The sequence below is a fragment of the Amphiura filiformis genome, chromosome 5 (assembly GCF_039555335.1).
Source record: "Amphiura filiformis chromosome 5, Afil_fr2py, whole genome shotgun sequence".
NCBI classification, from domain to species: Eukaryota; Metazoa; Echinodermata; class Ophiuroidea; order Amphilepidida; family Amphiuridae; genus Amphiura; species Amphiura filiformis.
This window is the reverse complement of record NC_092632.1, coordinates 68,378,779-68,400,900: the sequence shown is the minus strand read 5'-3', so window position 1 is coordinate 68,400,900 and position 22,122 is coordinate 68,378,779. Positions and strand designations below refer to the sequence as shown.

The window sequence follows — 22,122 nt, the reverse complement described above, 5'->3', positions numbered from 1 at the left end:
AAAAAAAAAGATTCAAAATGAATAAATCATTTTATATGCTACGCTCAGAGAGATCAGAATCATAGAGAACACACTTTGCCACATCTGCATGTTGCTGAATGGAATTCAACTTGGCCATGCACCCAGCAAACTTTGATATAGAGTCAGGAATGTAGGTAGCTGTTGAAAATAAACCTGAAACGGTGAGAGCGAAGCGAGCAAGCCAAACGCTTGATCGGAGCACTCTATTTTTAGCGAACACTAGAGATCAGGGAATAGGGTATAAGGGTATCAACCACCAACATGATCGCACAAGGGACAAAAATTAATTATATTCCAATAACACTTTCAAACACTAACTATTCAAATTATTCATCTGGTCCCATGGATCCTAGAAATGTAATGTTTGTGTGCGTGCGACATATAGTTAAGAAGTTATGGGATACAATAGATCAAAGATTTGAAGCGTGCCGATAAACTGCTATTGTATTCGTGCATGTACACTCTGCATGATTAATTTTATGTGCAAATGCAATACTGTGCTAAGTAAAATACCCACATACATCACAACTTGAGGCGAAGCACCGTATAGTGTATCATTGTCATATTTTTTTTAAGAACAAGCCAAAATCCAACAATAAATCGCACGAATCTGAGATAATTTAAATTATCTGAGGGATTTAAATGATTGTAACATTTATGAATAAACTTTTAAAACTTTTAAATAAATTTTCCTAAGAACCACTACCCTAACAATCAGTGCTTCAAAAATTAGGAAATATTGGGTGGATATCATTTATTCTTGATTGCAATTAGGCTATTCCAGTTGAAATGCACACTACCCCTGTGAAAGATTTTGGAAGTATGTTCCATAGAGGGAGTATGTTTTTCAAATGTAATTGGTCAGGGTCAATCATTTTGAAACCCATACTCCAACAATAAATCGCACAAATCTGAGAGCAGACTATCTGATTCTAACACACTGGCTTTCCAAGTAAGAAGCCAGTATCTTTTTTGTAATCACTATGGACCACAATGGCCTCATCCCAATGCCATAGTTCAATAACCTCAATTAAACAATCATAGAGCAAAATTTGACCTCAAGTTGTAGAGTATGAGTTTGTGTACCCAAATTTTTAAAGGTCATTCAAATGAATGTGCAACTCTATTGGGGTTAAAGAAATGTGCCCTGATAGATGAGCATGATCCTAGTGAATACTGCATCTTTACAGACAACTCACCTTGAGATCCCTATATATAACATTACACTTGTGTAGATAGGCCAGGGCCGATATGATTTCTGCTCCATAGAACCGCGTTCTGTCTTCAGAAAATACCCTTTCACGTGATAAATGGAAGAACAGCTCTCCACCATTGACATACTCCATTACAAAACACAACCTGTCTTTTGTCTGGAATGAATACTTCAGTGCCTATATAGAAGATACAGAAAATATACATTATTTGATGAGTGATACTTCTAATCATGTCTGTCTGATCAATATTCCAGGCCTAAATCAAGTTTGGCAAGTGATATTAATGTCAACATTCAAGGGCGATTCTAATTACTTAATCGATAAGGAGGTATTAACTCAAACTTGATTCACATATTTAAATACATTTAATTTTGTTGGCCATTTGTTTCTCTGTATATGTGTGTGTGTATACACAAGCATGCTGAGGTGTGTGCAGGGTTCGAATTTGGCTGTATCGCATAGCAATTTGCTCCACATTTTGAAGTAACTGCTACCCAATTTTGCTTTTGTATAGCACTTTTTATAGTGCTTTAGTATATGGAAGTATCCTGATTATGATCAATTAGCCAAAACCTGCTACGCAAATTTTTTAAACGAATTTGAACCCTGGGTGTGTGTATGCAGGTGTCGGGTGTCTGTAGGGTGCGCTTGTAATTACCTGCAAACGTGGATCTACATGAGGATACACACATCACAACCGTGGATACTTAACTCATATTTGCTTATTTCCCTCCCCTAATTTTAACATTTCCATGTTCCCCATAAAGCGACGAAAAAAGAAAATCCTGTTCTACGGGCCCGACTGACCCAGATTTTGAACATATTGGTGAAAAAAATTCCTGTACAAATGAATGCCGACTCAAATTTCAGAAGTTTCAGGAACAAAATATTTTTTTGTATTTTCTCAAATTACAAATTATTACACACAAAAAAAGCCAACCGATCGACCCTACTTGCAAGGTCCGTCCGCCCGTAGAACAGTGTTTCTTTTTTTCGTCACCTAACTGTCCCCAAAATTGTGTGTTCCCCCTACATTCCTTTCCTCTCAGACACACATATTGATAGGTAAGGTCCCTACAAAATCAAACATTTCAATTTAATCAATAAAACTGGGCCTCGAGGAAGAACAGATGCTTAATTGTGTTATCAACTGATTGAGTGTCCCAGGTTAAAGAAGAAATAAAACAAACAAACAAACTGCTATTTTAAATTGGCATTATTCGCCTATGACTAATTTGCATGATATCTAAACACATATATATCTGAATTAAAGGCCCATTCAGTGATTTGCTCATCCGGATGATCGTAAAAATCATCAAAATTCAGATTTTGGTACATTTGTCATTGTCATAGATGTGCTAACATAGCCTGCGAATGGTTCAGCCGAAAGCCGTGTATTTAAGACAAAATAAGACATTTTACGAATCTGTAATTTAGATACTGACAGTATCTAAATTAGCTACATGTATTTGAATGGGGCTTCAACTTCATCAGTACTGCTGTTTTCTTCGCTTTTTGCCAAATTTGTCATTTCAAAAATACCAAATGACAATTTGAATGACTTATCTTTCACTTTTAAGCAATTTATAAACAATTTTAATTTTTTCACACTTGCACTGGGATCACTGAATGGGTCTTTAAGTCTCAACAATTCTAAGGTTGGTGACACATGGCATGATTCTGCAAATTGCAAAATGTGATATTGTTAGAATATAAAATGCACATGTTATTGCTCATTTTCAGTTTCCATTTTATGTTTATCACATTTTAATCACTTTTTTCAATCCTCCTTTCTCCGCAAATTTCAATATAATAATTTATCATTCTTTCATCCCCTTGTCTGTCTTATTTTTTTACTCTTCAACAAACAAACAAACAAATATCATTTTATAGAATTTGTCGTGCAAGCGTAAACAAATCACAAGTGATGCTATGGCACTGCTGTGAAACGATGAGAGATGAACGCAAAATAAAAATCCCCAGGGCCTCGTTACTGATATAAAAGCAACATTTATTGTGTATGCGCTCCCATCCACTGCTTTACTGCCCTGGATCACAGTAGATAACACAACAACAAATTATTGAAAGGCAAGCCAACAAAGATTATTGATCCAGCAAATTTTGATCAAGTTTAACGCCTAGTGACTGCAAGTCAAAGTGTATCAGTCAATAATCATATATCGCCATGCGTTACAGCACATAATGTGTGTAATGTCTGCTTTTTGTAGGGTAATATCGGGATTTAAATGTTTGTAACATTTATGAATAAACTTCAAATAGTATTGCATTAGTGTACTGTGTAGGCTTTTAAATAAATTTACCTAAGAACCACTACCCTAACAAACAGTGCTTCAAGAATTAGGAAATATTGGGTGGGTATCATTTATTCTTGATTGCAATTGGGCTATTCCAGTTGAAATCCACACTACCCCTGTGAAAGATTTTGGAAGTATGTTCCATAGGGGGGAGTACTATACTCCCCCTGTATTATGGCTTTACCTATATCTTCCACAGCTGGAGTGAGCATTTCAAATGGAAGCTACCAAATTGTGTATTCTATTCAAAACTTTGACTCCCTCTGTGGCAGACTTTTAGTTAAATCTCCCACAGGGGTAATGTGGATTTTAAATGGAATAGCCCATTGGCCTGCGTCGGGAAGTTTATATCTTTTTTTTATGCAGATTCAATTGCAAGCAACCTCCTGATGTTACATTGTGACATTCCATTTAAAACCTGCACTACCTCTTTGAAAGAGTTAGCTAAAGTCTTCCACAGAGGGGGTATGAGTTTCAAATTGAATGGACAATTGGGTAACTTCCATTTGAAATATTCACTCCAGTTGTGGAAGATATAGGTAAAGCCATAATACAGAAGGAGTAATATAGGTTTCAAAATGATTAACCCTGACCAATTACATTTGAAAAACATACTCCCCCTGTGGAAGATATATCCAAAATCTTCCACAGGGGTAGTGTGAATTTTAAATGGAATAGCCCATTTCCAAGATCTTCAAATAACACCGTCATTGTGATGCACAAAAAGACCAAAAATCTTTCTTTGTTGGTATAATGAGAGGATCAACATTCAAGTGACAGGAAAGGACGTGGGTGGGTTTGGGGTATTTCCCCGGGGGGTGGGGGTCACTCCCATTGTGACCTGTACACCATCCGCGATAATAAAAACGCGTAAAAAGGGTAGTTTTTCGTGGGTAGGCACGATACGCGCATATCGTGTTTAGGGTGTCAAAAACATGAAAAATTGGAAAAAAAGGTAGCAATATTGCAATTGCTAATACGCGGAAATGAAATTTAGGGTATGAAATTTGATGCAAGGAATAAAATCCCTGTTTAGTGTTTAGGGTGTGAAAACAGGCCTGTGTTACCTGTTTAGGGTATTGTTTTAGCCAAGGGTTAAATCCTTGTTTAGGTTGCTTTTCGAAAGTTGATTATCGCGGATGGTGTACAGGCCACAATGGGAGTGACACCCCGGGGGTGATTTACAGTCAAAACTCTGTTGATTCCTTGTACCAAAGAGGTAAACTTGTCACAGAGCAGCAATTGCCCTTTAAGACATCCTAGATTTATTTGCATGTCTGTGCAGATTTTTACTAGGTTCATCTTGACCTTGAAATTATTTTCCATGCTTTGCATTCTCTTTTTCCCTTTCTCTTTCTCTCACTCCATCTCTTTGTATGTATCTTTCCTTTTGTTGATACAAAACATGCTTCCTACATCTAACTTGTTGGAATATATCTAAATAGGCAATGAATCTTCAAGTCAATCTGTGCGTGTGTGGGGGTTTGCTATCATTTATACAGAAAGAATAAATGACTTCTGGTTTTCTTTGCTTTTAATACCTAGAAATAAATATTTCATGTATGTACTATCCATATTATGCATTATGCTACTTCAATATTGTTGACAGTCACCATAACCTTGGCAAACAATTATTGTTTGTTCAACATATATTCTTGTCAGGTCAAACTATTTTACTTTATTAAATCTGGATTGTTTTATTTTGACATTATTTGTTTTACTATTAGTAAATGCTTAATTTTGCTGTTTCTCTATAATTGGGTTTGCTCCATCATTGGAGCATTCCTTTTTGTTTTTGCTATATGCTAAGCCAGATGTGATCATTCCAACAAATCAATTCTCATTTGAGTTAAAATTCCTAATTAAAAATTAGGCAGCCATCCGTATTTGGCAGTTCTCGGCTGTCGCGATAACCTGGCTGATGGTGACTGTACCCACCAAGTTTCATACCCATACGACAATTTTTATTAATTTGACCTCAGATGACCCCTGGTGACCCCAAAATGACCTTCCAAAACAATAATTTGGCTCTAAATGTTATGACTGTAGCCACCAAGTCTCATGCCCATATGACAGTTTTTACTAATTTGACCTCAGATGACCCCCAGGTGACCTTGACCCACTAACCAATACAAACCTGTTCTGTCTCAGGTCAAGATGCACCCACCCACCAAGTTAGTGGAACGTGCGACCCCCCCCCCCCAGTCTCTGAGAAAATAGTCGGACAGACAGACAGACACAACACACACACACACAGATAGACGTTGCATATTATTATAATAGAATCTCATCAACACCTGTTGCATTCAGTAGTCCTGTTAATATTTCAAAACAATAATGAATCCCAATACGATTATGAAGATTATCATTCATCCAGGTATAAATAACGGTGAAATTATTATAATCTGATCTACTGGACTTACGTTTTGATGAGTGGCAATATTTCACATCCTATCTCAGATGCATTATCAGGCCAACTGATGTTAAAGCGGCAAAAGTTTGTTGACCTGTGAAGAGGATGTTACGTCACAGGTCGAAGATGAGCCTAACCTTGTGAAGGATCTTCTTTATCGCTGAACAATAGGCCCCTGCCAAGTTGTGTCCTAGCCCGCCTCCCTTATTGAGTGAAGGCTCCTCCCGTTTGACATAAATCGCGAAAGCGTTAAGTCCAGTAGATCAGATTATAATAATTTTACAATGAATCCCAATGTTTGTTTGAGCTGTTGCAGCAATGACGGTAGGGGACCAATTAGAAAAAAAGTCTCATTTGTGAGCATAGCAAGCAAAAAATAGAGATTTTTTAGCCCTTTTTGGTAAAAAAAGGTCCAAATTTTGAGAAAAAAATCCACTTTTTCAAAATCCGCCCAAGTCCACTTTTTCAAAATCAGTCCCCCCCCCCAAAAAAAATATATCCTGGTTATGGGCCTGACACTTGTATACTATGACTAAGTGCTGGAAGATGATAGTTCATTAAAAAAAAAGTTCATTAAAAATCTAAAGAGTTTCCTCCTTTCCTCTCTCCCATAAAAATATTGAAATTAAACTATTGTCAAATTAAATCTTTGTTGTCAATTTAAATGGAATAGCCCAATAAAGGCTAGCATGAAGCCAAAGCTAAAGGCAGTATGGTAATGTGGACTTGAATATATTACATGTCTTTTTGTACTGGCAGAAGAAGGCTGCAGTCAGTCACCAGCTGACGTACTAGCTCTGTACTCACCGTTAGGAATGGGTGATTAGTAGTCTGTAGCACTCTGTTTTCTGTCAGCGTGTGAGCCACCTCATCCTGAGCAGAAGAGAAAAACAGGAAAAGGGTAATGGAAAACCGGCAATCCAAAACGGAAGGACTCAATCAGGGATTCAGACGTACAGCGGCCGGGGTAACGCTATTCGCGCTGTTGCCATATTGTTTGGATAAACCAAATTATCAAACACTGTGACATGGGCAAAAATACAATGTGTAACTTGTCAAGAAAATAAATACATACAATAAACAAACAAACAATAATGTTTTGACAATACTGTAGCGCTTTAAACATTTCCTATTACATCATGCATGAATCATCACCATCTTTTACATGTTGCTATATTTATGTATGACCCCATCAAGTCAAATGAGGCCAATGTCGCTGAGCACTACCTGCCGATCTAACATGGCCTCTGATTGGTCAATTACATGATATTTTCACTTTAAACACCAATCAGAATGGAGCTTTGCAAATAATTCACCCCAATTTTTTTTTGCATGGTGAAATTATTCTAACAATGTTGCTGATTGGTCGAATTGATAATGAAAACTTCTTTTTGGCCAATCGGCAGGTAGTTCTCTAATACCCCTTTTTTCAACTGTGACTTAGTTTCCTTAGGTCACATTTTGATGGAATTTGTATCAAATTAAAGCTGAATTAAGGTTTTTAAGGGGGTAATACACCCTTTGCCAATTTTGTGCCTATTTTTGCATTTTTCTCAAAAATTATAGCACATTGGTGACAAGTAAGATATGTATATTATAGGGGCAAGGACTACAACTACTGTACTGAAAATTCAGCAACTCAAAGCAAATAGTTATTGATTTATTGAACAAATATTGGTTTTCCCTCATTTTTGACTGTAACTCCACAACTGCTGTCTGTGCTGAAATAAAATTTCAAGTGCATTAGTTGTGGTCCTTGCCCCTATAATATACATATCTTACTTGTCCCCAATGTGCTATAATTTTTTGAGAAAAATGCAAAAATAGGCACAAAATTGGCCAGGGGGTGTAGTACCCCCTTAATCACAATGCAAAAATCTGGAAATTGATGTTCAAGTCTGCTTGATAGGGCCACATATCTAGACATGTACATATGTAAGAGGCTCATCTGTCCATATCAGTCAACCTGCTCACAACAAAAATAAATGTTCCACTTTGTAACTTAAGGGCTCAGATAGCGACGTTTGCACAGCATTTTTGTGGGACTTGAGAGTGTACAAAAAGTTTCCCAAAAGACCAAAATATTTTAGAGGTGTTTTATGAAATTTCATGTATGGGTCACTCCATATCAAATCAAGGAGGCGCCCCACCTGACCCCCTCAGATTTGCTTTATATTTAAGTCATATGTTGTACCTGTAAAAATAATAAAAACCTGCAAATTTGAGGTCTGTAGCTCTTACAGATTTTCTGTGGCAGCCATTTAAAGTTGGAGTAGGGGGTCTAAATTTATAAAAAGAAAGAGAGGTCTGAAACTTTGTATACACACTAACTGCATGCCCAATTGTCATAAAAAAATTCTGTAATTGCGCGTTGTGTCATGGGGTCATTAAATATGCAAGAAAAATGTAATGTTTTGTAAACTGGCAAGTTTAGCCCCCTAAATTCACATTTTTGTCAGATTAATTATTTTTTGTTGTCACTTGTGCTAAATATAGGATAAATACAATGCATATCCAAAATATTGAGGTCACAACTCATTTACATTTCGAACAGCGCCCTCACAAAGATGAAATTTATTGCAAATTCAACATTTTCAGGGGGCCCAAAGTCGATGTGGTCCACCTTCAAAATTTATAAAACATCACTTTTATATAACTACTAGTCTTAAATTACAACTTTGCTAAGTCCCAGTAATTGTATAGGTTGACTTCATATAAAATGACAAGCCCAAAGTTGACCATTTTCTTATGATTGCATGTAGTGCAAATGTGCGAATTCGGAAGGCTTGAAAGTCAAATTGGCCACAATATTAAAAATAAATGATTAGATGAGTAGTTATTGGCCCTATTTACTTTTATTTCCATTTCATTTTCAATATATACAGATTTTCTATGGTAGCCATTTAAAGTTGGGGTAGGGGATCTAAATTTGGACCCAAAAGTTGCCCTTTGAATAAATTTCATCTTTGGGAGCCTGTACCTTCCTAATAAAAAGAGAGAGAGGTCTGAAACCTTGTATACACCCTAATTGCATGCCCAATTTGTCAACAAGTAAAAAAAATAAATGTCTGTAATTCAGCGTTGTGTCACGGGGTCATTAAATATGCAAAAAAACATGTAATGTTTTGTATATACTAGCAAGTTTAGCCCCCCTAAATTCACTTTTTTTGTCAGATTAAAAAGGTTTTTTTGTTGTCACTGATGCGATATATAGGATAGATACAATGCATATCCAAGACATTGAGGTGACCATTTATTTACATTTCCAACAGCGCCCTCGCGAAGATGAAAATGACTGCAAATTCATCATTTTCAGGGGGGCCCAAAGTCGATGTGGTCAACCTTCAAAATTTATAAAACATCACTTTTATATGACTACTAGTCTTAAATTACAACTTTGCTCAATCCCAGTAATTTTATAGGTTGACTTCATATAAAACGACAAGCCCAAAGTTGACCATTTTCTTATGATTACATGTACTGCAAATGTGCCGAATTCGGAAGGTTTAAAAGTCAAAATGGCCACAATATTGAAAATAAATGACTAGATGCATAGTTATTGGCCCTATTTACTTTTATTTCCATTTTATTTTCAATATTGGGGCCAATTTGACTTTTAAGCCTTCCGAATTCGGCACATTTGCACTACATGCAATCATAAGAAAATGGTCAACTTTGGGCTTGTTGTTTTATATGAAGTCAACCTATACAATTACTGGGACTTAGCACAGTTGTAATTCAAGATTTGTAGTTATATAAAAGTGATGTTTTATCAATTTTGAAGGTGGACCACATCAATTTTGTGCCCCCTGAAAATGTTGTTTTTGCCATAATTTTCATCTTCGTGAGGGCGCTGTTCGAAATGTAAATGAGTTGTGACCTCAATTTTTGGATATGCATTGTATTTATCCTATATATAGCATCAGTGATAACAAAAAATAATTAATCTGACAAAAAATGTGAATTTAGGGGGGCTAAACTTGCCAGTTTACAAAACATTACATTTTTTCTTGCATATTTAATGACCCCGTGACACAACGCGCAATTACAGAAATTTTGGGCATGCAGTTAGTGTGTATACAAAGTTTCAGACCTCTCTCTCTTTTTATAAAGAAGGCACAGACTCCCAAAGATGAAATTTATTTAAAAGGCAACTTTTGGGTCCAAATTTCAACCCCCCTAATCCAACTTTAAATGGCTGCCACAGAAAATCTGTAAGAGCTACAGACCTCAAACTTGCAGGTTTCTATTATTTTTACAGGTACAACATATGACTAAAATATAAAGCAAATCTGAGGGGGTCAGGTGGGGCGCCTCCTTGATTTCATATGGAGTAACCCGTATATCCTCAATATGAAAGGTCAAAATTTTCAATTGATGGTCGGCTTTTCATCCCAGCTACATACACTTAAAGTAGATATAAACAGCGTGTTTATACTGAGCGTACGGATTTTTGACCCGCTATTTTCCGGGCACAAAATACCGATCATAATCCGGCCACCGTTACCCGGCTTGTTTCTACTGAGACCAGAAAGCCGTGTCTCGCATTTACGATGCACGGCATTTTTTTCCTGTAAACCGAAGTACGGAAAACAGATTTGACGGTTGTAGGCCTATCCTAAATTTAAATGTCCACGCATGGCAGCTCATGGCATATGACCTACAATCACAATTTAGTGTTTTCGTAAAATCCAAATTGCATTAGTTTACCAGTGGATTTAGTAATTGGCTATTATGATAATTAATTTACAGCCAAAATATAACCAACTCATTAACTATAAAGAAGTAGGCCTAGACTAAGTAAAGTCATATCCATTTTACTTCATCAAGTTCATGCGAGTCACACATGTGGCCAGTGTATATAATATCAGAAAGAACTACATTATAGGCCTAGGCCCTATACTGTACAAGTAGAAATGATATGAATCGCGTTATTTTTGCAACACGCATGACCTCGACCCGCCAACCGATGACACGGCTCGCTTCTACTGCGCGGATTACACGCTTTGACCGGCATGATCCACCTCAAGAGGTGGATCACGAAAGCGAGCACATGACCCGGCATGACACGGCAACCGATTACCCAGATCGTTTTACTGGGCTTGTTACCGGTATGACCCGCACGGCACGGCATGGCACGGAATTTGGCCCTCAGTAGAAACACGCAGAAAGTTTAATTTGAGGACTGTTAAATGTCAAAAATTTCAATTTTTAATAATTTGCCATAAAATTTGTATAATATCATGAATTGCAAAAAAAATGATATCAGAAGGACATTCCTCGTATTCAAAATACAATTTGGTGCATGTGATATGCTCTCAGGTCCCACAAAAAATATTGTGCAATGGCGGGTGACCAAGCCCTTAACCAAAACTGATACCAATTTGAATACAGTAATGTGTCAGCCACAGGATTTCTTATTATCAAATTAAACACTTACAAACCAGCCATTTCTATAATTTAGACATATCTAGGCATTTATTAAGTAAAATTACAGTAGTTTAATCATAAGGTGATAAAACAGGCAGGCAACCCAGAATAAAATTGACATGGAATCCACGTGTAAAACACTGTGTGGAATAACATCATCCAATTGTGGTACCCTTTAAATATGTCTTCAGTCAAGGGTTATTAACTACTTGCAAACCTACTCCAAGTAGTTATTTAATTCTATGTTACATAAGCATATAAAAATGTGCATCTAGGAATTCAAGCTAGCCTATGAACCATATTCATATATGACCCAGATTTATTTGAGAACAGAAATAAGAGATAAAGCGTGCCACTTAGTGTGAATCTCATATGGCTACCATCCAACCAGAGTTTCTTGTTGTTATTTTGTGACTGCTCATACTATCTCATTTCTTTTGCATCATAAAAGCATGTGATTTTGACTTTTGCCCAAACTTATAAAACCCATGAAAGGCAATAGGACAAGTTACACTGCCAAACCTGTGTTAACCCTAACCCAACCCATGGCTTTTTTGCTATCGGAAGGGAAAGAAGAAACAATAAAGGAGAGAAGATGAACAAAGAAGTCATTTGGTACCCCTGGGATTCGAACTTTGGACCCCTCGCATGCCACGCAGAAGATCACGGACCTGTAGCCACATTGGCCCGGCCAGCAATTCCCTGGGTATATATGACTTAGGTTGATTGCATCAAAAAACATGTTAACTAATTAGAGAAGTGTTTTACGATTCTAGTATTCTCTTTTTATGGTATATATGAGTAGATATCAACTAAAAAGTTTATTCCCAAAATTTCATTTGCGAGTTTTGCATAATTATGTATATTACACTGCTCCATAGGCCACTGCGCTGTAATTTCGTCAAAGCTCATATAAGCTCCGCATGTGTCACTCATTAACAGGGCGCTCTCGCATTAATCAGAGCAAACAAGTGCCATACTTCTCTGGAAGCCAGTGTAGTTCAGGTCCCTACACCTGGCCTCACCTGCAGTCAATGTTTCTGTCAAGCCACTAGGCCTATAGAATCTTTGACACAAACTTATTTTTGAATTATTATTGAATTATTGCCCCCCACAAAAAAAAAAAAAAAAATTACTTAAAAATCTCACTTTGTTGACCCCTGAAAATCACTTTGCTCCCCATGCCGCCACCCCAGAAAAAAATTCCTGGCGAGGCCACTGGATCCATGAATTTTTGTTTGTATTTTGTCTACATATTGTTCATTTTTGTAAAAGCACTAAGCCAATGTAGGGGTGCACATGTATTTGACTTGCAGACACAAAACCTATTTAGAGATGCAAGTAGCTGTTGAGGAAAAAAACCTGAAACGGAGCGAGTGAAGCGAGCCAGCTAGGGAATTCTACGGATCAGGGAATAGGCTCTTCTTATGATGAAATATGGAAATATTAAAAAAATTTTAGTAATTTTTTTTCTTTTCTTGGAAAAATCTGGATTCTGGATCCGGGAAAAGACAACAGAAATCTGTACAAAAAAAATTGAACGGAAAACTTTAATCCCTGCCTGTTGTCTAATTTAATTATAAACATTCTAGTTCAAAACATGATGTGAGGGTCAGATGTTCTTCAATATTTTCCAAAAAATAGGAGCATTATGTGGCTCTAAAAACTTGAGATTTCAGACTAGAAAAAGGAGCACATCAACTTCACCAATATCAAAAACAAAACATTAATTAACTTACACTGCAGATGCTATCATACATGAGGCCATGAACAAAATAAGTTGCTCGTCATTGAAAATAAATCTTGAGGTAACTGCCAGTATTTTATTGCTCTTAGCAGTATGAAAATAATACTATTCTAGGAACCCAAATTTTGATTTTTTGGGAATTAGCAACATATTCTCACCTAATAATTCTGTGGCAACAAAGTTAAGAGGAGAAAAATATACAAATAGATTTTGTGTGACATAGGACTTGATGTACTTGATATCATCACATGTTATTTACTACAGCATGATATCATTTAGGTTAGTAGATTTTGGATTGGTCTGCTTTATCAAGTGTTTGCCCTGGGTGATTGAAGCGGAAACTTTGACGATTTTGAAGGATGGGAAACAAGCCTGGTAGTGCAAGCTAGCCTAGGTGATGTTTATTGATATGCTCTACAGTTCTGTAGTTTTTTTCCATGAAGCATTGGGAGAAATTCACTAAATAATAGATATGGTACCCATACTGTAGGATGTCTTGTGAGGATGTCTGAAGTCGCAACTTTGTCAAAGCTTCCATGTATAAATAAGCAAATAAAGATAGGAATGATCAAATGAATGATTAATTGATAAACACAACTAAACATTAAGTACAAAATGACATAACTGTACACAATAATAATTGTGTACATGTATCCATATCAAAATGATGCACTTGCTTTTGGTGCATAAATTATTTTCTGACGAGGTGTTTACACAAGCTGGGTACGTAGTCAACTTAAACATGTTTAAAAAATGAATTTGACTTTTACGCCCTCTCTTGATCGTTCGATCGCAAGTACAAATTAACTTTCAGTCATCCCGGTCATTTTGTACAAATAACCCGCGAAGTCAATTATCAGAAAATGCAATGAGTTCAAATTTTACAAAAGTCGACTCTCGGCTCTGTGTAAACGTGGTCTATGACTTGATGATGCAACACAAGGTCTTCATCAATTTGCAACGATAAGGTCATCAGCATAGATAGGTCACCTCACGTCTGCCGGCCGGCCGGCCGGCTTCCCTTCCTCTGTACCTACTTGCTTGCTTTATTTTTGGCAGTACATGTTGCTCATTTTCAGGAGGGATAACTTAAGATACGTCATGATGATGACGATGATCCCCCTAGGCCCGACACATAAACACTGCCCTAAGATTGAACTTTATAGTGCTATTCAATTCAATAGCAAAGCAAGGCTGATGTGAAAGGAATGATTAGAGATATACCACAGATGACAGATCTTATAGCGATTGAGGATACCATAATATAATTTGTAGTCACATAAATACGTACAATTTTTTGTAGATCATGTTTTCAAAACCAATTAGCAACATGTAAAAGGTCTTGTTTTATTACTTCTATTTACTACTTCTACAGAGGTCAGTAGCGTATCCAGGGGTATGTTTTTGGCAAAACTAGCTGACTTTTGACATTTTGGGGGGTTAACAGCTCCCCATCCACCCCATATTTTGACCATGCTGGATCCGCGGCTGTTACTTGTAGCACAGGCGTAGCACATGTATTGAATAAAGATTGGTAAAATTGGTATAAACGATAGTTATAAATAAACATTAGCCACGTCCACATGGAATTTGAAATTTACACAAAAATGGGCTTTCAGGCCTTATAGACAAACTTGATATTTCAATCCCTGTATAAATAAAAATTAAGGTTTCAGCATGCAAGACCCCTCCTACAAACCTTACTTTTGTATGCCATGCAGACATTTTCACAATTTTACTTAACGAATCTGGTAATAACATTATTATTATTATTATTATTATTATTTTATTATTATTATTATTTATTCTTTCTTTATTGAGGGTAATACTGCTTCAGTGACAAGCACATTTGCACAGTATTTTTTGTGGGACTCCCATGAGAGTACATGAGACACATCAAACTGTATTCTGAATATGAGGAATGTCCTGATATCAAATAATTTTGATTTTTGAAATTCACAATATAATACAAATTTGATGACAAATTATTAAAATTAAAATTTTTTTTTTTTTTTATATTTAACAGTCCTTGAAGTAAACTTTATAAATTTATGTACTTACAGTATAATTTATGTTGTTGGGAGGAAAAGTTGTCCATCATTTGAAAAATTTGACCTTTTGTATTGAAGATATACATTTTCTTCGTATTTGGTTATACATGTATACCGGAAGTAACCTCTAAATCAATAATTTACATACTTCAATTAACTCAACACATTTATTATATTGGTACACAACTGAGCTCTCATTCCAAACTACACAACGGGATCTTTACGCTGTAGAACCCTGCCAACTATCGCTTGCTTTAACCAACCATAGATTATCACATTTTTGATAATCTATGGTTTAACTGCTTATCTTGACAAGCAAACTATTTATTTTTAAACAATGATGTGCAATGATAGTGCTGCTGTAATATGCTCAGCCTTCTAAACATGCCAGACAAGAAATAATACATAAATTGTAATTCCTGCAGGGGAGGAGCACAGAAATATCACTTTATACTAGCATTGATAAACACTAATTACGATAATTACACGTTTCTCTTCTTGGAAACTAAGAATCATGGTGATACTGAGAAGTAAAGAAATATCACTTATACTTATACTAGCATTGATAAAAAATAATTATGATATTTACACGTTTCTCAACATGAAAACTAATGATCATGATGATGATACTGAGAAGTAAATATAGATCCACCAGACCTCAACCTTGAAGGGGGATCGCGGCAAAGTACTAAACAACCAAAACAGGAAATTAACAGCAGCTAGTCCTATCTATCATAGTATAACTCAAAAACCTAGGCAAATCTAATGGGTGTGTGATGGATCACAGTACATTCTCATCATTATCTAAAACTCTCCGCACTGGTGTCGACGGCAGACGACAAGTTAAAAAAATATTTTAAAGATTCAAAAATTTCAGAATTGTACCTTTCCCTGACCATATTTGGAATGAACTTCGGACTTTCTATGTTGAAGCCTACAAAATGTATGACTAGCACACAGAGCATTCATGCACTCCTATATCAAAGCAGCCAATCACAAAAACTGTTAGAAAGTATGCGGAGTACATTGTGTATAATGGCACTCCGTGTACTACTCGCAGTGCTTTCGCACATGTTCGGGTCGGGTAGGATCGATTCATTTTTCGGGCGGGTTGATGCATTTATATTTCGTTCTATTTTCCAACATTTTTAGTAATAATTTTGTTATAAAAACAGCAAAAAATCAGGGGTTTTTCCTTGTGTATGAAATAGGTTAATAAATGTGTTAACTTTTTTCTGTAAAAACATTGAAAATCGTCCCTTTTTAGAAGGAAAAATTCACAAAAGGTCTGCTGGGGGCATTGAAATTAACCCTCTTTTAAAGGAAAATTTCATCAAAGGGTGTTGAGAAGTGGGAAAACAAAAATTAACCAGCTCTATAGAATTAAAAATTAATATATTAAAATATTAAGCCTCTTTTTGAGCAATTTGAATTTGGAAACATTCACAAAACTAAATCAACTTCTGTCCAGCAGTCTCTGTGCATTACAGTGGCTGCAAGTAAATTTTGGTGGTTGTTGACCCTTCTTCACATTGCACATATGTAGGCACAATGCTAGTTATACATTTCAAATTCATGTGTTTGTTTTGCTGCTTTTTTAAACAAGATTTGATCGAGAAACTTAATCAGTAAATGAGAATACCCTCCAAGGAAAAAAACCAGAATCTTGTATTGCTCCTGTAATGGGCTATTCCATTTAAAATCCACACTCCCCCTGTGGAAGATTTTGGAAATATCTTCCACAGGGGGAGTATGAATTTCAAATGGAATACCACACATTAGGCAGCTCCATTTGAATTTGATACACCCTTTGTGAAAGATTCAACCCTGAATCTTCACCAGAGGGAGGGTGAGTTTCAAATGGATCTGCCTAATGTATTCATTCCATTTGAAATTTATACTCCCCCTGTGGAAGATATTTCCAAAATCTTCCACAGGGGTAGTGTGGATTTTAAATGGAATAGCCCAACAGAGTAATGGTGTCCATGAAGCGATTAAAAATAGTGCATCTGCTGGGGCCACGCATAGACATGCATAGACACTCCAGGTTGTTCTTCACACCTTACTCGGTACAGCGGAAGAGACACGCTTTAAAAGCTACTTAAATAGATTGATTAGTGCTGTGTGCTTCAAAACACTATAAATACACACCAGACGGCTGAAACACAATAACAACCTCCATAGGCTATTCACCAGCGTAAATATTTTCTTTCATAACTGCTTCCAGGCATACCAAAGTTGACAAACAAAATGCACTAGCTTTCTTCTTCATAGTTTTATTTTTTTCTCCCGAAACAACATGTTGCTAATGGCAATCTCTCAAAATTATTATTGGGTTCACCCTATTGTTGACATTATTGTTTATTTAAAGTTAAATTGGTACTTGCATTCAAAACATTTCCTTGTTTAAGATTTATTTTCAAACTCTATCTATATAGAGATATCCTGCAGTATTCACAGAAACAAGAAAATTAAAAATGCTTTCAAAATTACTTTAACAGGAAAATTTACACAAATTCTATTTTAGAGTCTTTAAAGACTGTGCCTTTATTGCCATTTTAACCCCCAAGCACTACCTGCTGATCTAACATTGCCTCTGATTGGTCAATTACATGATATCTTCACCAATCAGAACGGAGCTTTGCAAATAATTCACCCCAATTTTTTGGTGTGGTGAAATCGTTTCTAACAATGTAGCCGATTGGTCCAAATGATAATGAAAACTTCTTATTGGCCAATCGGCATTTAGTTCTCATGGGTTAATCAAACCTAGCCGTCATGAATCATGATTATTATATATCGAAGCGATATCTCTTATTTCAGCATTTTGTTTTTGTAAACATCTGTGGTGCTGTTTTTTCACCAACACCATTACATTTATATTGAATGTAAGACTGCATAAGCATTGATTACATTTTCCTTCAACGGATCAATGTGTTTTTGGTAATATAAGGTGCAAGCTTGTCTCTCGTTCTTTCACAATAACATTGACTTGATCAAGAGAACACTGTTAAGAAACAAACAAACAACCCATGTATCTTCTTTGGTTACATGACAAGCTATTTAAAAAAATCAAAGACAGTCATGAAGGTCTTTGCAGGTATGCTAAGTTACGGGGTTTTGACAAAAACATAATCCCTGATAAATATATGTGATTTTATTTGGTATAGGTTCCTCTTTGCTATGCAATTTCTCAACAGTCTCAAAATGAAAATGTACATCTCCCTAACATATTTGGGCAAAAACTAAGACTACAGCCGGGACACCTATAAATCTATATAATGCAGCTTTTGAAGTTTGTTGTCAACAATATTTGAGTTTCCACCAAGGTACTTCAAGATTCTTATCTATGTATACAACAATTTATTTCTTCTAAAACCCTTCTAAAATTTATGTTGCAGTTTTAACAGTACTGTTCATCATCATCATGTCTAACTCATGTTTGTGTTTAGCAACTTGTATGTCACAATGAATTTCATTGAGGTACAGATGAACGAACACTCCAACATTTCTGCTGGTTAAGACCTACCTGAAAATGTATGTACACATAATGTATCAATTGCTACTCACAACCTAACAATCTGTGTGTTTACACTGAGCACTCTGTATTTTTACCCGGTATTACCTGGTAACCCACAATCCGATTCAGACAACAACCACCACGTTTCTACAGATGCTTAAAATAAGGGCTGTGGTGTGTACCGGATGTACTGAAGGTATTTTCCTGACCCCAAAGCTGCTTTGAAGGTCACGATGCGATACATAAAATCAACATAAACAAAGTTCAACACCCAGCAACTGTTAACCATTGTGTTTCCACTGGTAGAAATACCGGGTGTCAAACCGCATGGTCTATCTCATGAGGTGGATCACGGTTGCCGGGTGTCCACACCGCATCACTCTGAACCGATCTGTTTCCACTGGGCACATTAACCGATAACGCTCTAAACTAAACCGCATTACCCGCCAACCATTCCCCATACCCGCCAACCGTTCCCCAATAGAAACACGCAGTATGTTTATAAATAAGCATTACAACACTGCAACTTAAAAACAAAGATATAATAAAAACAAGGATAACATGCTCATGACCCATTTTGTTGACATCAATTTATACTAATTTTTTTTAATAGAAAACGTCAGTATATACTATATAGCGGGTTATATTCGCGCTTTTCGCGGTCGAACAGGCAGCCGCAAATTTGTAACCCCGCAAAATTATTTATTACACCTAGTACTTAATGTGAATATATTTGGAAACACAAAAGCACCAAAATATGTGACGTGATCAAGGGGAATGAGTCACATGTCAGCAATTTTCAATTAGAAGTTTTTTACATACTTTACTGGCAGTTTACAAATGCTACATTTTGATGCAAACCCCATGAAAATCGGACATCTGGTTACCGAGTTATGAGGAATTTATCATTGCCTGCCTGAAAACAACATAAAATAAAAGAATTTGAACACTGTTTTTGCCAAAAATCTCAAAAACAATATTAGCTACGTCAGACTCATTCAACTTGATCATGTCACATATAAACAAATATAAACCAATAAATGGTAAGACAAATATCTTCAACAAGTCCTGCATTCAATAACAGTCCGATGAACATGGTCAGTAATCTTAGATGCACTTAAGGGGGTACTACACCACTGTGGTAAATTTGTGACTATTTTTGCATTTTTCTCAAAAATTAATAATACACTGGTAACAAAAGTTATGTATATTATTGGGGCAAGGAATCCAATTACTACACTGAAATTTCAGTGAATCAAGACAAGCGGTTCAGTAAGTATGATAGGAAATGAGGTACATCATAGCAGTACCTCATTTTCTATCACAAGTATCGAACCGCTTGTCTTGGGTCACTGAAATAGTAATTGGATTCCTTGCCCCTATAATATACATAACTTTTGTTACCAGGGTGTTATTAGTTTTTGAGAAAAATGCAAAAATAGTCACAAATTTATTGAGGGGTGTAGTACCCCCTTAACAAAGAAGAATTGAAGAAATTTGACAGAATATTGGGATCTTTACACTACTACTGGGGGTAAGAAAAGAGATGTTGAATGAATTCTTACCTTGGCAACTATGACATCTTTTTTGAGAATTTTGATAGCGAATAACTCACTACTCCACTTTTCTCTTACAAGAATCACTTTCCCAAATGTGCCTTTGCCTAGAACCTTGAGGAATTCAAAGTCTTCTAATGTCTGCAATTTGTTGGAAAGGAGAAAAATAAAAGAAAACATAACTCAGAATATTAAAAACAATGATTGCACCACGTTTAGGCCAAAAAAAAAATTGTTGTGTTGCCCTCAACCGTCCTACCCTAAATCCTGAAAAATCAGGGTCGCAATTTTTTTTTTTTTTTTGAATGATGATTTTTACAGATTTGTTCAAAAACTCAATGTTTTTCACTTAAAACTAATATTTTATTGTAAGACTAGTCTTTAATTGTTGTCTAACAGGTATCCAGAAGTCAAAATTGACAAATGTCCCTAATTGAACAAGCATTATTTAATATTTGAGGGGATTTTTTAAAACTGAAGGTTTAAAAAAAAAAAAATAATAATAATAATAATAATCCGACCGTCCTACCCAAATTTCCCATTTTTCCACTTGAGGGCAACACAACAATATATTTTTTTGGCCTTATTGCCAGATTTAGCACTGTTATCATCTACAACTACAAAATACATGTATGATAGGATAATTTTACGCAATTATTTAACCTTCACAGGCAGCTAGCTGCAATGATGTGCGGATCAGATTTTCACTTCAGCAAGGAAACTGCACCATTGCTAGGTCCTGGCAGAAATTATGTTTTGTCAAAATGGTCACAAAATCACAGCATTGTATGCTCATTGCTGCTGCTTGGTTGTTCTGAAAGTCAAAGTTTATACTTTGTTCAGCTTATAATTGATGAAAACTCATAACTGATATAGAATCATAAGAATGGTATACATGCAGTTGGGCACAGCATCTACACTTACATGCTTTAAACGTGAATTTAAGCAAGTGTAAGTTTGAGACTTTATTGATGTGTGCAGTAACAAAAACCTAATAATTTTAGCCAATTATACACCAAACAAAGTATAGTGAAGTAAGAATGCAGCAATATGCCTCCCATGCATGTAGCACCAATCTTTTGTGTGGACCGCACATTTTAGCTCAATACTAAATCTTTGAGAGTGATGTGACATTCTCCTTGCTTTTAATCCAACAGCTCCCCTTTCAAATCCTGGAGGAAAGATTCACCTTAGCTCCCAAGCTGATTAAGACTAACAGTGTTCTTTTAACTAAGAAAGAAAAGAACGAAGAAAGAAAGAAAGAATTTCAAGCGAATTTCAACAAAACTTATTATTTTGCTTTGATCATTAAAACTAAGGGAGTAAACGTACGCCTTGTTGGAATCAGCACCCCTCGGTGGATTTTGAGCCCTTCCATGATGCAAGCGGAAAAAAAGTTTACGCGCCTCTTGCGAATTTTAATGAAAGAAGGAAGGAAGGAAGGAAGGAAGGAAGGAAGGAAGGAAAGAAGGAAAAAGAAGGAAAGAAAGAAAGAAAGAAAGAAAGAAAGAAAGAAAGAAAGAAAGAAAGAAAGAAAGAAGGAAAGAAGGAAAGAAGGAAAGAAGGAAAGAAAGAAAGAAAGAAAGAAAGAAAGAAAGAAAGAAAGAAAGAAAAAGAAAGAAAGAAAGAAGGAAAGAAAGAAAGAAAGAAAGAAAGAAAGAAGGAAAGAAGGAAAGAAAGAAAGAAAGAAAGAAAGAAAGAAAGAAAGAAAGAAAGAAAGAAAGAAAGAAAGAAAGAAAGAAAGAAGGAACAACATGACAAAATTGTTAGTCTCTTAACCACACCAACATTTCTAGTTAATATGTAAACTAGAGCGATAACCGCACCATAGCTGAACCATGTGGCTTTGGCAGTA

The 22,122-nt window shown here is 36.0% G+C and overlaps 1 protein-coding gene across 1 annotated transcript in view; it reads right to left on the bottom strand.

Moving 5' to 3' along the window:
* The window catches only part of LOC140153606 (RAC-gamma serine/threonine-protein kinase-like), an 83,965-nt gene that overhangs the window by 9,898 nt on the left and 51,945 nt on the right, over window positions 1-22,122 (bottom strand). The window contains 3 exon segments of the mRNA XM_072176392.1: window positions 1,221-1,412; window positions 6,771-6,836; window positions 20,277-20,408. Of these exon segments, the coding sequence (XP_072032493.1) occupies window positions 1,221-1,412; window positions 6,771-6,836; window positions 20,277-20,408 (390 nt within the window).